Source organism: Peromyscus eremicus, chromosome 4, assembly GCF_949786415.1.
Source record: "Peromyscus eremicus chromosome 4, PerEre_H2_v1, whole genome shotgun sequence".
Taxonomy (NCBI): Eukaryota; Metazoa; Chordata; class Mammalia; order Rodentia; family Cricetidae; genus Peromyscus; species Peromyscus eremicus.
The window spans coordinates 137,580,564-137,595,121 of NC_081419.1; the positions used below are offsets into that span (position 1 = coordinate 137,580,564).

General features: G+C 40.9%; 1 protein-coding gene across 1 annotated transcript; it reads right to left on the reverse strand.

Annotated features, from left to right (window-relative positions):
- Positions 1-3,645: 3,645 nt before the first annotated feature.
- On the reverse strand, positions 3,646-4,717 carry LOC131908713 (seminal vesicle secretory protein 3A-like). The gene is made up of 2 exons (XM_059259743.1): positions 4,645-4,717; positions 3,646-4,410 (listed from the first exon to the last, which is right to left on the reverse strand). Exons 1-2 carry the CDS (start codon positions 4,715-4,717, stop codon positions 3,680-3,682), a joined length of 804 nt encoding a protein of 267 aa, XP_059115726.1. The 3' UTR covers positions 3,646-3,679.
- Positions 4,718-14,558: the final 9,841 nt, after the last annotated feature.

Below are 14,558 nucleotides of genomic sequence, written 5' to 3' on the forward strand. Positions count from 1 at the left end.
GAAAAGAAACGGAAGTAGTTGGACTGAGGGAGGAATGCACTCCTCTAGACTGGTAGACCTGCAGGCATCAGCAGATCAAAACATTTGGCATAGCCTTTTAAAGTTCCTTTTTTATTTTTCTCATAGTGAGTTTTTTCTTTTATTTTTAGATTATAAGAGAACCAAAACATTTTCCTCCTTTCTTCCCTCCCTCCAAACCCTCCTATACACACCTCCTTGCTCTCTTTCCAATTCATGGGATCTTTTTGTGCATTGTCATAACATATACATATATGTATACTCATGTATATAAGCTGTTCAATCTGTATAATGTCACATATTTGTATGTTTCCAAGGCTGACAGTTTGGTATCGCATAACCGATCAGTATGCCCTTTCCTAGAGAAGACAATTTCTCCCGCTCTCAGCATCATCAGTTGCCTGTGGTCCTTTGTGTTGGACTGAGGCCTCACAGCCCTTCCCCATCCACGTTGGTATGTCTGTTGGTGTTATCCTTCTTCAGCTCACTTAGGCAGTCTTGTTGGTGAGAGTTTATGGGTGTAGTAACAGTAGTGTTACTACAATACCTTGGCAGTAACCAACAGCTCTCTAATTGAACTTCAGGCGCACATAACAAGAGGGAGGCCATAACTGCAAACTAGTCAATTACTCAGGGCTAATGAAGTCATGGATATTGGAGGAGAACCTACAACCACTGCTTTATTAATCCAGCACAATTTGAAACCACAATCTAAACATTGCCATAACCCTTTGAAATACATCTTTCCTGGCATTTCTAAGATATTGGTTTCTGAAAGCCCATTAGAAAAAGGGTCATAGGGCTGGTCTCAGGTGGGTTATGAGGTTCATGAAGAACTCTATCAATCAGTTTCTTCTCTATAACAACTTCATACGTGTATGTACTGTGTTTTCACCCGGTTAACGCTTCCAAACCCCTTCCCCAATAAAAACTTTCCTCTTCCCAACAATCTTCCTTCTGCTTTGATAACTTTTTCTTTCCTTCTTTTTCAACCCATTGAGTTTAATTACATTTGTTTGAATGAATATCACTCAAGGGGGTTATTTATTGGTACATGGGCAATTTATAAGCCATGTCAATCTTTAACTGTCCACAGGCCTCAATGAAAAGTGGGGCCTCACTGAGGTCTTTTATCTACTTGGATCTTATTTTGGGGCAGGATGATAAACATGGACCTAATATTATTCTTTTGCATGTGGACATTCTGTTTTTCCTTTTCTCAGGTATATTTTTTGCCTTTTTGTTTTTTGCTAGTTTTTCTTTTTTGCTGTAGTTATGAGAATATGTGTAGAAGGAAGAACTTTTATTCACTGTTGGTGGGAATACATATTGGTGCCACCATCCAGGAAATCAGTGTGGAGAGTCCTTAAAAAGCTAAAAATAAATCTACCAGATGACATAGCTGTGTCACTCCTGAGCACATGCCCAAAGGACTCAACACGCTACTCCACAGATACTTGCTCAGTCATGTTCATAGCCACCCTATTCACAATGGCTATGAAATGAAAAAAAAAACACCTAATATCCTTCAAAAGAAGAATGGATAATGAAAATGTGTGGCATATACACAGTGGAAAACTATTCAGCTATAAAGAAAAGTGAAACTTTTCTTCAAAAACTTCAAAAACATGAAATTTGAAGGTAAATGGATAGACCTAGAGAAGATTATATTGAGTCGGTAGTCCAGACCTAGAAAGGCAAACATGGCATTTTCTCTCATCTGTTGTTCCTAGCTCCAAATCCTCAGGTATAAGTACACAACATGGTAAGATAGCTGTTAAAGGTGCAGCAAGGGCCACTCACATATTGGTAGTAGCCAACATGTGTCTAATTGGACTTAGGCTCACTCAAAGGAGGAAAATCATGTCTACTTCAGAGAACTTATGCAACTTCCTGGGGCAAGTGAGGTCATGGAACTTAGAAAAGAATCAATTACCCCTTCTTCCTTTGCTAGACAAGTGTAATTCCTCTCAATCTTACCTTTATATCACTCCTCATCAAACAAGCCTCTCTTAACAAATGGAGACCACCACAGAAACCACTACAACCGGAAACAATGCAGAGATCAGGGGATCTCGGTAACCCCATCCCCAACAGATATATCTACACCATACTTCCTGCATTTAAGACTCAGGGAACATTGGAGAAGAAAAGGCAAAAAGATCTTATGAAAAAATCTGCAGTGAAACAGTGTCTACTAGAAATTGTTTCATAAACAAGACAAAATAATGGCAACATCAATGGACATATTACTATAAAAGGGGGAGATTTCACAGGGACCCATTCCTAAACAACTAATGACTCCTTGGAGAAGAAGAATTAGCCTATCCCAGGAATGAGCCCCCTCATTGGTTGTACAAATTAGAGTGCTCAACTCTGAAGCCATATACATGCAAACAACAAACATAGACTCAATAAGCTATATTTATATATTTATGAATATATACATATATATGTACTCAAAACCAATAATCAAATATAAATAGGATACCAATTTGAGAGTTTGGGAGACGTTGGAAGGAGGGTGTCAGGGCAGGGCTAGAGAGAAAAGGGGGAGGGGAAAAAGATAAAATTCTGTTTCAATTGAAAATATATATTTAAAAAAAACAAATGATGCCAGAAAGGATCTCTTTATTAGAGAGCATTGGTGTGAGGATGCATCAAGTTTAGAAGCTTCAGGAATGAAAGTGTGGTGGGTCCTGTCCTCCATGTAAGAGCATCTAGGACTACAGAGGAGTCTGCATCTGGAAGACATCACAATCCACACAGGTCAGGTGACTCCTGTGGAGAGAGGACACAGGTGGTGATGCACATTAGTGAAGACGAGCAGACAGGAAGCGAGTGTGACCAGGGCCCTTGTCTGTGTGGACCAAATAACGGCCATTTGGGGGTACTAGCCACTACTGGTCACTGGGCCCACAGATTGTGTTGCTTTCCTTTTCTTCAGACGAAGTGTCCCTTGACACAAACATACAGGTAACGTCCTTTTTCTCCCCAAGCTGCAGATTTCTTTCCTGATGGAGCAAACATCCCCTGGAACTGGTTCCTCACCACCCTAGGCCTCCCTTTCACAGCTCCTGTATCACAAACAAGGATGGCTCTTGGCACTCATTTAGCTCCTGTATTCCCAAAGATGGAGCAAACCCCACACATCTGTGACCTCTGAAGGATAAGGGAACCTGCAAAGGATAAAGGATAATGGGACTGAAGAACATTAACTGGTATGTGAAAGAAAACCACTAATGCTTGGTAACACTGTAGCAAGACACTGAGCCATGTCAATCCAAAGCATAAGAAGCTACAAAAATACATCTTAAATTTACATGATTTATATGTGGCACATGCTCAAATCATTAATGGCTACACACATGCAAAATAAATGTATAGAAAAAATGCATTAAGGAGAGGAATGTGAGACACACTGATGGCCCAGGAAGCTCCCTCGGCCTCTACCAGGGCCTTGCTTCACCAGAGAATGGAGCTCAGCTCCATGCACTTTGCAGTCCAGCACATCCACTGCAGTAGGCTTCACTACCAATCCCATAATGGGCCAAGGGAGTCCATCGTAGACCACCTATAAACACTGGGGTAGCTAGCTCTCCTGTTTGGTAAGACACTTACCTCTAAATGTGTCCTGATCCTTGACTGAATAATGAATGCATTATTCTGTGAAGGCATCTTGATATAGGGTTAGCCCTCCTTTTGGACAGTAGCAGGCCCCGTGACCTTGGTGGAAAGATTTTGTGTGACGAATTCCACCCTGTAGTTGTTCTTGAAACTGCACAAAATACCCATCATCATCATTGTCTTGGGAGTCATGTCTAAAATATGGAAAGAACACTGCCATTTTCCTGGCCTGGCCAAGCTTTCTTTGGAGCCTGTGAACCTTTTTATGCTGTTGACGCACTTGGGCCAGATCTTCCTTCAGGGCGTAGTCTTTGCCCTTGATTTGTTGAGGAAGGCCTTCTTGGAGAGTTAGTGCTGCCTGGTAGGATTTCAGAGGGGCTCTGTAGGATTTCAGCTTGATTTGTGATTTCACCTGGCCTAGAGTCTTTAGCTGGCCTGTCTGGGACTTCAGTTGGGCTCCACTGGATTTTAGTTGGGTTTGGGATTTTATTTGTGACTGAGATTTGAGCTGGGATTTTTGTTGGCTAATCTCGTCTTCTTCATCACAAACTATGTCTTCGTTTAAACCTGTCTGTTGCTGTGAACTCTGAGTCTCTCCCAGGTCAGCCTCAGCAGCATCTTGGCCATATACATGGTGTTTAGTTTGCACAACAATGGCTCCTTCAGGTTCATCTTCCTGGGCTCCTCTGGGCCCGTAGTGGAAATGGCCTTTTTGGATAAATACAACTGGGGGCGATTTTACTAGAAAGTGTCCTTTTCTCCCACCTGGTAATTGATAACAAGAATGTCTGAGTTACGTTGTCTGCCCAGCTCCCTTCCTAGTCTTATCCCAGGATTTCCCCCATCAACCCTCTGAGGTACCCACAAGGCATGGTGATTTGGATGGAGAAGAGTCAAAACGCATCAAGATGACCCTTTGGAGGGTTCTTCTCACTGCCAGAACACCCTTATGGACATTCTCCCTGAATGCCTTCCTGTCAAGTGACTCCCTGCACTCACCATAGATTTCTATCCCAGCTGCTTCCCTCTCCAGAAGGAGGAGCAGAGAAAGGCTGAAGAAGATGGACTTCATCTTGCCAGGAGGGGCCTTCACTGAGAGCTCAGCCAACCTTCTCTTTATATGTTCTTTGCTTGGTGCACAGATGTGGCTGGAGTCACAAAAGGCCTCCCCCATTCCTACTTATCTGGCGTGCTGGCTTCTGCCTTCTTCTCAGTAGGAGATATTGTCAATATTTCTAGAGACTATAGACACATGATGTCAGTCTTTGTCTTACCCCCACATGTCCCAGAAAATCTTTATCGTCACTTCAAGATCATCACATGGTGTTTCCAGAAGAAGTTCAAGGCAGAGATCGCAAGAGTAACCAGGGCCTGTCCAAGACTTTGTAGTTCAAGTGTGGGGCCTTGTCCACAAAGGCCTTAGTTTCATGCCGTGACGCAAACATGATGTGCACTTCTTCTTCTTTCTAAATGAGATGGACATGTATCTGTTTCATCTCAAAGGGTCTACTCACAGAGGTAAAGAATGACACTGGAAAGAAGGCGAATGTAAGGATTCCAAAGAAAATTTCAGTAATAACTGAGATACCACTGCACTAAAATAACTCTAAAATGCCTAACCTTACTACTGACCTTTATGAAAATCCTCCAGTGTTTCCTCTCATTAGCAGCTTCACGAGCGCCTATGAGTGCAGTATGGCAGGCCATCATCTGCAGGACGGAGAGCAGTAGAGACAAGGTCAAGAGGGCTCTGTGGTCTGTATTCAATGAGCAAGCATTGGGGCTGCATCTCAAGAGTGAGGGGAGCTACAGAAGGCTTTTCAAGTGGGGGAGAAATTTTATGTGTTTGGCTGGAGACAGGAATGACTGTTGGAAGAAGGAGAAAGGAAACTGTTTCCTTATTTCATTATGTTCATGAAATCATCTAAAACCACAGTACCCACTTAATGAGGGAAGTCTTTTGCAAATGAAAAACAACTTCAGCCAGTCACTGGTTATGTCTCTCATCACTAGTGAATGTGTTAATATAAGAATGCTATAATACATGTTGAGTGGATGCAAAGGGAGCCTGTCCACCTCCTGTAAAAGTGCAGTTCCTTGCAACTGTGAGAAGATTCCCAATGGTTCCTGAGGCCGGGCTTTAGTTTCCCCAGGCAGACATGGTGTGGGAAGAGCACAGCAGAATTAGGTATCTCTGCAGAGAGCCTGCATGCCCTCACAGCAGCCCGGCAGGGGATCTAAGAGAAGGCATGTGAAAAAGTATTCTCAGTCATTATACCCCCAAGGCTGGTTTACCTAGAAGAGTGTTGTGTGGAAGGGGTTAAGGTGAAGTCCACTCATGTTTTCATGGGAAGACCGCAGATAAAGGTACTCAGTCATTTAACAGAACATGAGGATACTGGCTTTTATCTAGGAGCTCTGAGCTCCTCCTAATCTTATCTCTTTGTCCCAAGCCAGAAGATAACTGCCCTCAGTAGAGATGCCAGTCAAAAGATTTGACATTACCAAGAAGGCAAACTACTTCCTTTTCTTGCTTACTTCTCCACTACTCCATGTACTTCCCTTGAGAAAATATCAGGAAGAACTCTTCTATGGTGAGCTGACTTGTAGAAGAATGAGTCTAGAAAATGGATATTGGTTGTGGGGCAAAAAACAGAGTCTGTGTCATGCTGTGTGTAGAAGATGAAGATAAAACCAAACAGCTCATGATCTTCACAAAGAAAATCAGAAAAAGTCCAATTAAACCTATCAAGAGATGGTGGCTCCACATCAGAACAGGACTCAATTACATTCGTAACAGACTGCTGTATCTCAAGAGATGGTGGCTCCACATCAGAACAGGACTCAATTACATTCGTAACAGACTGCTGTATCTCATAATTCATTGCAGTGGTAAAGGGGAACAAGATCTATGATGTCTAGAAAAGGAAAGTGGTGTGATAATGAAAAGCATCTTGATATAGTGCATCAGGGGAAAGGAAAAAAACTTGAGGACAAATGTAAAGGACAGAAATGGTTTCTTCATAATTGTCCTAAGCATAGACAAATTATACTCCCAAGGCAGAAGAAAAACTTATCTTCTTGTTAGGAGTCATGTTCTAGATGTTCGGGTTGGAACTGGGTTCCACAACTCTTCTTTGATTGGTTATCTTATTCTGTAATGGTCTCTGTTGCAAAGGGAAATTTCTTTCATGAGTGGAGAGAATTACATTTATCTGTGGGTATAAGGAATAATATTATATTATAATCTCAAAAAATAAAAAGTTAAAAAAATTTCTGTTTAAAAAACATGTATTAAAATTTTATCATTTAGAAAACTTGCAAGTAAAAAACAATATGACCAATGGATAGCACAATGGTCAGTGCTTTCAAGCTGTGGCAAGGAGCAAGTCCCATCACCTGTGAGCGACTGTGGAGACTGAGAGCTGGGGGCTTATGGTTGGTAGATTACTTGGGCGATGCAGCTCCTTCTGTCCCACCTAGGGCTTGCTGCAGATCAGTCTGAGCTCAGAGCCTAGCTAGTCCCACTAGTTCAGCTGGTTTTCCCAGCCTCCTCCCTCAGGCAGGATGTTTACTGCTGAGAAAGATCTGGACCCTCAGAGTGCTGACTCCTCCACCTTCAACCTCAGTGGAGACTTCATTGCTCTCTTTACTTTACCACTCTCTGACATGCTCAGGTGTCACCCCAGGGCTTGGACATTTGCTGTCTCTGAGTGGAAGTCAGTAGAGTGAGAAGGAAGCTGCCACATCCACAGGCTGAAAGTTCACCGGGACATGCAATGGCTTTAGTATCCACAGAAGGCAAGATTATAATACAAAGGCAGCTCCGATGTTGAGAATTGACCTTTGAGGCCACCAAGCCCTCAGCTTGCATAGAATACCAGCTGGAACAGCAGAAATGACTGTGGAGTCCAGCAGTGACTCAGTGCTCTCCCCACATGTACTTGGGAAATCTAATAGTATAGGATCCAGAAATAGGCCTCTCAAATTCTCAGTCATTTTGAAATGATTTATAAGGTTTTTTTCCCTTTAACTATATTTTTAGTACTGGCCATAAAAGAACAGAAAGTTTCATATAAATTTAATAGACCCACTTTCTTCTGTATTATCTGTATTGAGTCATCTAAAAAGAAAACTAACAAAATTCTGGTTAAAGCAACTGCAGATCATATATGCATCATAATAGACATCCTTACAACTGAAGTTAGTACTCATTATTGGAAGCTGTGGAACTTTCTCTAAGATGGATCGTGATTTAGGCTCCAAAACCATATTTTTAACGAACTCAAAAGAATAAAACAAACTCAAAATAATAAAACACTTTCTTATACCTCATCAGACTATGACAGAGTAAAGTTAGAAACACTATAGGACCTACAGCCACATGGAGATTGGCAATATTCACTTTTCAATGGTCAATGAGTCTTTGAAGAAATCTGGGAGGGATGAAAATTTTTCCACAACTACTGAAAAAGCAAGACATTTTGGGATAAGGCAAAGGCAGTTATAATAAGTTTACAGATATGAGCGCTTGGCTTAAAAAGACAGATACTATCTTATAATGAAATAGAAACAGCAACAAAAATACAAGGGATCTATAATGAGAACTGATTCTTCGAAAAGATAAACCAATTGGCAGACCTTTATCTGTGTTAACCCAAAGTCACAGAGAGAAATTCTAAATCAATAAAAGAAGAAACAAAAAGGGACATTACAAGAGATACCAGTGAGACTCAGAAAACCATATTTTAAAAACCTCTATTCCTCTAAATTGGAAAATCTGAAAGAAATAGAAAGTTTTTAATGCATTCAACATACCAAAATTAATCCAAGATGAAATCATAGTATACACTGGCCCCCAAACAGCACTGAGATCGAAGTGGTGATAAAGTCTCCCAACTAAAACAAAACAAAACAAAAAAGCCGAGGACCACATGAATTCATTGCAGTTTTACCTGGAACTTCACAGAAGACCTTTCATCGGCATCACTTAGATTATTATATACGATAGAAAGGGAAGGCTTCCAAATTCTTTTTATGAAGTCAGTATTACCCTGATGAACACACACACACACACACACACACACACACACACACACACACACACGAAGAAAAAGAAAACTACAGACTTACTTCTCTGATGAACATAGATGTAAAAATTATTAACAAAATATTGGCAAACAAAATCCAAGATCATATACAAAAAGATCATTCATCATAACCAAACTGGCTTCATTCCAGAGATGCAGGCATGGTTCAACATACTTAAATCAACAAATATTATTTGCCATTAAGTGGACTCAAAGATGAAAATCACATTGTCGGCTCATTAGATGCAGGAAAGGCTTTTGACAAAATCCGACGTCCTTCATAGCAAAAGTCATAGAGATCTAGGAACATAGGGATGAACCTCAACAAAATAAGTGCTGTTAACAGCAAACCTATGGCCAGCAGCATTCTAAATGGAGAAAAACGCAAAGCGTTTACAATGAGATCAGGAACAAGACTCTGTTCACTCTTGGATAATACAATGCTTGAAGTCTTAGCTACAACAATAAGACAAGAGAAGGGAAAGGGGGATACAGATTGAGAAAGCTGATGTATCCCTATTTACAAATGACATGATTCTACACACAAGAGAGCCCAAGACTCCACCAAAAAAGTTTGGAGCTGATAAATAATTTTAGCAAAGTAAAAGAATACAAAACATGGTACAAAAATCAAAGCCTTCTTATATGACAGTTACAAACATATTGAAAAAGAAGGCAGGAGAACAATCCCATTCACAATAGCCACGTAAAAACAATCCAGTAATAAGCCTAACGACGAAAACAAGAGACCTCCACAATAAAACCTTTCAGATGCTGAGTAAAGAAGAAAGCCGCCAAAAAGAAAGCCCTCCCATGCTCATGACTGACAGAATTAATATGGTGAAAACGGCGGTCCTGGAAAAGCAGTCCAGAGAGTCAACGTAGCCCCAATCACGATGCCAGGTCTTTCTTTGCAGACATAGGAAAGGGAATCTCAAAATTTATATGAAAACACGAAACACCAAGGGTAGCCAAAGCAATCCTGAACAAAAACAATACTGCAGAAGGTATCACCATACCTAGTTTCATATTATACTACAGTGCCCATAGTAATAAAAACAGCGTGGTACTGGTACAAAAAGAGATGCATAGACCAATGGATAGAACAGAGGACTAAAACACAACTGTGGAACTGCAGCTCCAGGATTTTTCACAAAGATGCCAAAAATTACATTGAAGAAAAGGCAATATCTTCTATAAATGGTCCTGGAAAACATGGATTTCAATGAGAGAGAGAGAGAGAGAGAGAGAGAGAGAGAGAGAGAGAGAGAGAGAGAGAGAGAGGATTCTTACCTTGCACAAAACTCCACTCCAAATGGACCAAGGGTCTCAATATAAGACCTGATACCCTGAAACTGCTAGAGGAAAAATTAGTGAATATGCCTATAGGCACAGGTAAGGACTTCCTAAGTAGGAGTTCAATAGCTCCAGAGAATAAGACTGGTAATTGACATGTGGGGCTTGAAATTAAAAAGCTTCTATACAGTAAAGGAAATGGCCAGTACAGTGAAGAGGCAGTTTACAGAATGGGATAAAAATCTTTGCCAACAAAAACAATACATCTGACAAAGGATGAGCATCTAGCATGTATAAAGGGCTTAAAAAAATCTAACCATAAATAAAATAAACAACTCAATTTAAAAAATAAACAGAAAGTGAACAAAAGGTGAAATAACTCTGTGATAGAAACTATAAAGCACCAAATTAATAAATTGAAGAGGGCACTAGGTGTATGTACAGACATCCTATGAACATGTTAGCAGACTACATTTTAAAAAGGTGACCATCTTACTAAGAGAAACCCACAGATTTAATGTAATCTTCGTCAGAATCCCAATGTCATTCTTCACAGGAAGAGAGTAACAGTCCTAAAAATATAAGTCCATAGATGCATATAGACATCAAAACAACCCTGATCAGAAAGAGAAACACTGAAGGCGTTATAATATCCTGAAGTGTTGTCTTTCATGCATAGTTTCTCTGTGGCTTTCATCATGACAGGAGGTGCCTAGAGACAATCTTTTTAAGAAACCTGCCTATGAAGTAGTATGACAATTGAGGTTCTTCACAGAGCATCAGGTGAGTCACAAAGATATTCTACAGGATGTGAAATATTTAACACGCTTTGCTTTGGGGAGGGATGACTTAGTAAAAGACAGAGACATATTGGTTCCCTACTTCATTTTATGAAACTTGCTTAAAGAACACATTATTAGTGGGAATTTTTCTATGACGAGCTAAATTGCTGTACTCCCAATGGCATTTTGGGAATATTTAGCAATGCTTGTGAATTGATCAATCTATTGATGCGGAAGAGCAAAGTGAGTATTTCTGCCTTGTGTAGAAGTATGGTTTTCTGCTATGGGGAGATCACAGTAAAGGTTCAAATACAACATTCACTTCTTTGCTTCCTCATGACTGTCGTGTGAGCAGACCACAGGAGTGTGGGCCCTGGTTAAACTTAGTATGTATGCATGCAAAGCAGTATGGCAGTGGATCTTGAGGAAGGATGACTTCAGCTACATCTTCATCCTTTCTGTCTAAAATCCTAATATGCTATAAAAACACTATATGAAGGGACAGAGAAAAGAATAAATCTTAACAAAATATTGGCAAACCAAATCCAAGATCATATAAAAAAATCATTCATCATAACCACAGTGGCTTATCACACCATATAGCCTAACATTAAAATATGGGTTTATTCTGATCTCCTCTTAAGGTTCTCTTATTATACTTAGAATGGTTAGTTCCCTCTGCAGGGACCTCAGCAAATCACATTTAAATTATCTTGATATAAAATTGCTTACTATTGGGGGCTGGAAAAATGGCTCAGCCATTAAGAGCACTTACCACTCTAGGTGACCTGGGCTCACCTAGCACCCACACTGGCTGGCTCACAACAGCTGGAAACTCAGTTTCGGGGGATCTGATGCCCTCTTTCTGGCCTTCTTGGGGGCATACACATACATATAATCATTAACATTGCTGAATGTGCCTGCTTATTTCTGAACCTTCTGCTCTTTGGAGCAAACATCAGTATCTGCTCCATCCACAGCTTGCTAGTTGATCTGGTAACTTTGCTTATATTTTTGGATTACAAATCTTTAATTTAGTCTACTGTGAAAAAGATTTATAGACAATACCATTTAAATAAAACCTTCAGGAACTTGTAGACCACAAGTAACGTTGGTGTTATCAGTCCAAAATCCATGGAAGTTAAAGAAACATTTTCACACTTGAATGTCATGCGTGGAATCAGCATTCTGAGTGACAGAAGAAGATATGGTCACCAAATTGTAAGTAATGAGTTTTACTAGGTAAAGGAAAAGTTATTCTTGAATAATTTAAACATATAACCTGATTAAAATGGGTGACATTTGCCTAGATATGTAAACAGAGAGCTATTGTTTTCCTTCTGGAGTATTGTTTACAGGATATGGTTGCCGTGGAAACCTGATATCATACGTTCAGCTCTCTGTGCACTCTGAGATTACAGAATAGGACAATGTTTGGACAACCTTTTTTGGCAGTTTCTTAGGCTTTCCTTGTTCTGACCTCTGAGCACAGGACACTGTGTTCTGGTCGCCCATGCAGTTCTGTCCCCAGGAATCCTGAGTGATAAGGATCACACACAGGCTACCAGTCGTTCCTTGGCTGAGCCACAGTTCCTCACTGAGTCTGTGGTAGGATCTTTGCTCTCATAGAATCCAATCTTCCTCATCTTGCCGAAGAAAAAACTGGAGTTCAGGGAGAAGACCCTTCCAGTTCACTCTGGGAGTCTAAGGCAGAACTGGGCCTTTGCTATTGCCCATCCTGATATTATGCCATTTCTTTTTCAATATGATGCTGGCCAAAGTGGAAAGATTTAGCACCCTTTCTCCAAATCCAGAATATACAAAGAACTAAAAAATAAAATAAGAATAAAACCCAGAAGACAACACAACTGAAAACCAGCTATGGATCTGAATAGAGAGTTCTTTAAAGAGAAATTTAAAATGGCTAAGAAATATCTTAAAAGTGTTCAACATCATTAGCAATTGCAGAAAAACAAACTGAAACTACTTTGAGGTTCGTCTTACCCCAGTTAGACGGCTAAGATTGAGAAAACAACTGACAACAAATGCTGACAAGGATTCAGGGAAAGGAAGAACTCTTGTTCATTGCTGGGAGATTGTAAACTGGTGCAGGCACTAGGGAAATCAGGGTGGAAATTTGTCTAAAACTTAAAAGTGGGTGTCTTCCTATTCTATTGCTGTGAAGAGACACCATGGCCAAGACAGCTCTTAGAAAGGAAAACATTTAATTGGGAGCTTGTTTATAGTCTCAGAAGGTTAGTCCATTATCATCATGGTGGGAGCATAGCGGCATGCAGGCAGGCATGGTACTGGAGCAGTAGCTGAGAGCTTTACCCCCTGATCTGCAGGGGGAGAGAGAGAGAGAGAGAGAGAGAGAGAGAGAGAGAGAGAGAGAGAGAGAGAGGATGGGGGAGGAGAAGAGGGGAGGAGGGGAGAGAGGGAAAAGGGGAGATCTACTGAGCCTGAGCCTGCTGTGGGCTTTTGAAAGTCAAAGCCCACTGAGCCCATGCACTTCCTTCCACAAGCCACACCTCCTAACCCTTTGCTGACAGTTCATCAAATGGGGACTAAGCATGCAAATATATGAGATTATTGAGGTATTCTCACCCAAACAACCACAGTGGGTCTACCATATGACACAGCTATACCACTCCTTGACATACACCCAACAGACTGGCAATCCTACTTCGCAGATACTTGCTCAGCCATGTACCTTACTGCTCTATCACATAGCTAGGAAATGGAAAGAACCTAGATGTCCTCAACTGATGAGTGGATAATGCAAACATGGTACATATACACAATGAGATTCTATTCAGATGTAAAGAAAAGTGAGATCACAAAATTGGGCGGTAAATGGATGGTAAACTGGAAAATATTGTATGGAGTGAGATAACCCAGATCTAGAAAGACAAAAGACAAACGTCACATGTTCTCTTTTATTAGTGGGACCTAGCTCCAAATCTTCAGATGTCAGAATATAACATGGAGTCACTGCAGAAACCAGGAAACCAAAAAGGTGCAATGTGTTGGGTGAGAGGTGGGAGAGAGGGAGCTTTCTAGGGAGGATTGTAGGGCATGGGTGTTATGAAAGAGGAAAATGGGAAAATGGGAGGGGCTTGAATTTGTGGAGGAAGGGTAGAACAGAGGGAGGGGGAAGTAGGCAGAATATACAACATAAAGGATGCTTGCAAGTGCTATGAGAAAACAATATTATTTTACATTTACTTGGAAATATACACATAGCATATAGTTTAAATGAAATAACACTACTTGGGGTGATAATCTTTCACCAAAACCATAGACCAGTATGGGAAACCTCCCTTCAAGTTGTGGTCAGAGGAGACTAGGAAACTCCCCAAACAACAAAGCTACTGCTCCCCCCCCCCCCCCAGAACGTGAAGGTAAGAACCAATTGCTGAAGATACCAAGTCCTTCAGACACAGGACTTGGAGGAATCAAGCTGTAACTAACCTGGAAGCCTCCTTCCTGAGGACTAACCCTCTTAATATTGAAAGTTGTTATTCAAGCTACCGAGAGAGAGAGAGAGAGAGAGCGAGAAACCAATCAATATCCTAGCCAGCTGTAAAGCCCATAACCAGCCTGCCAAGATACCCTCAATGTGCAATAGTGGCACTCTTGGGAATAACCAACAGCTCTTTGCTTGGGTGTAAGTCCTGGTCAATGGGTGGAAACTCATACTTGGTATTGTAAATCTGTCCTACTACCTGTGGCTGGTGAGGTC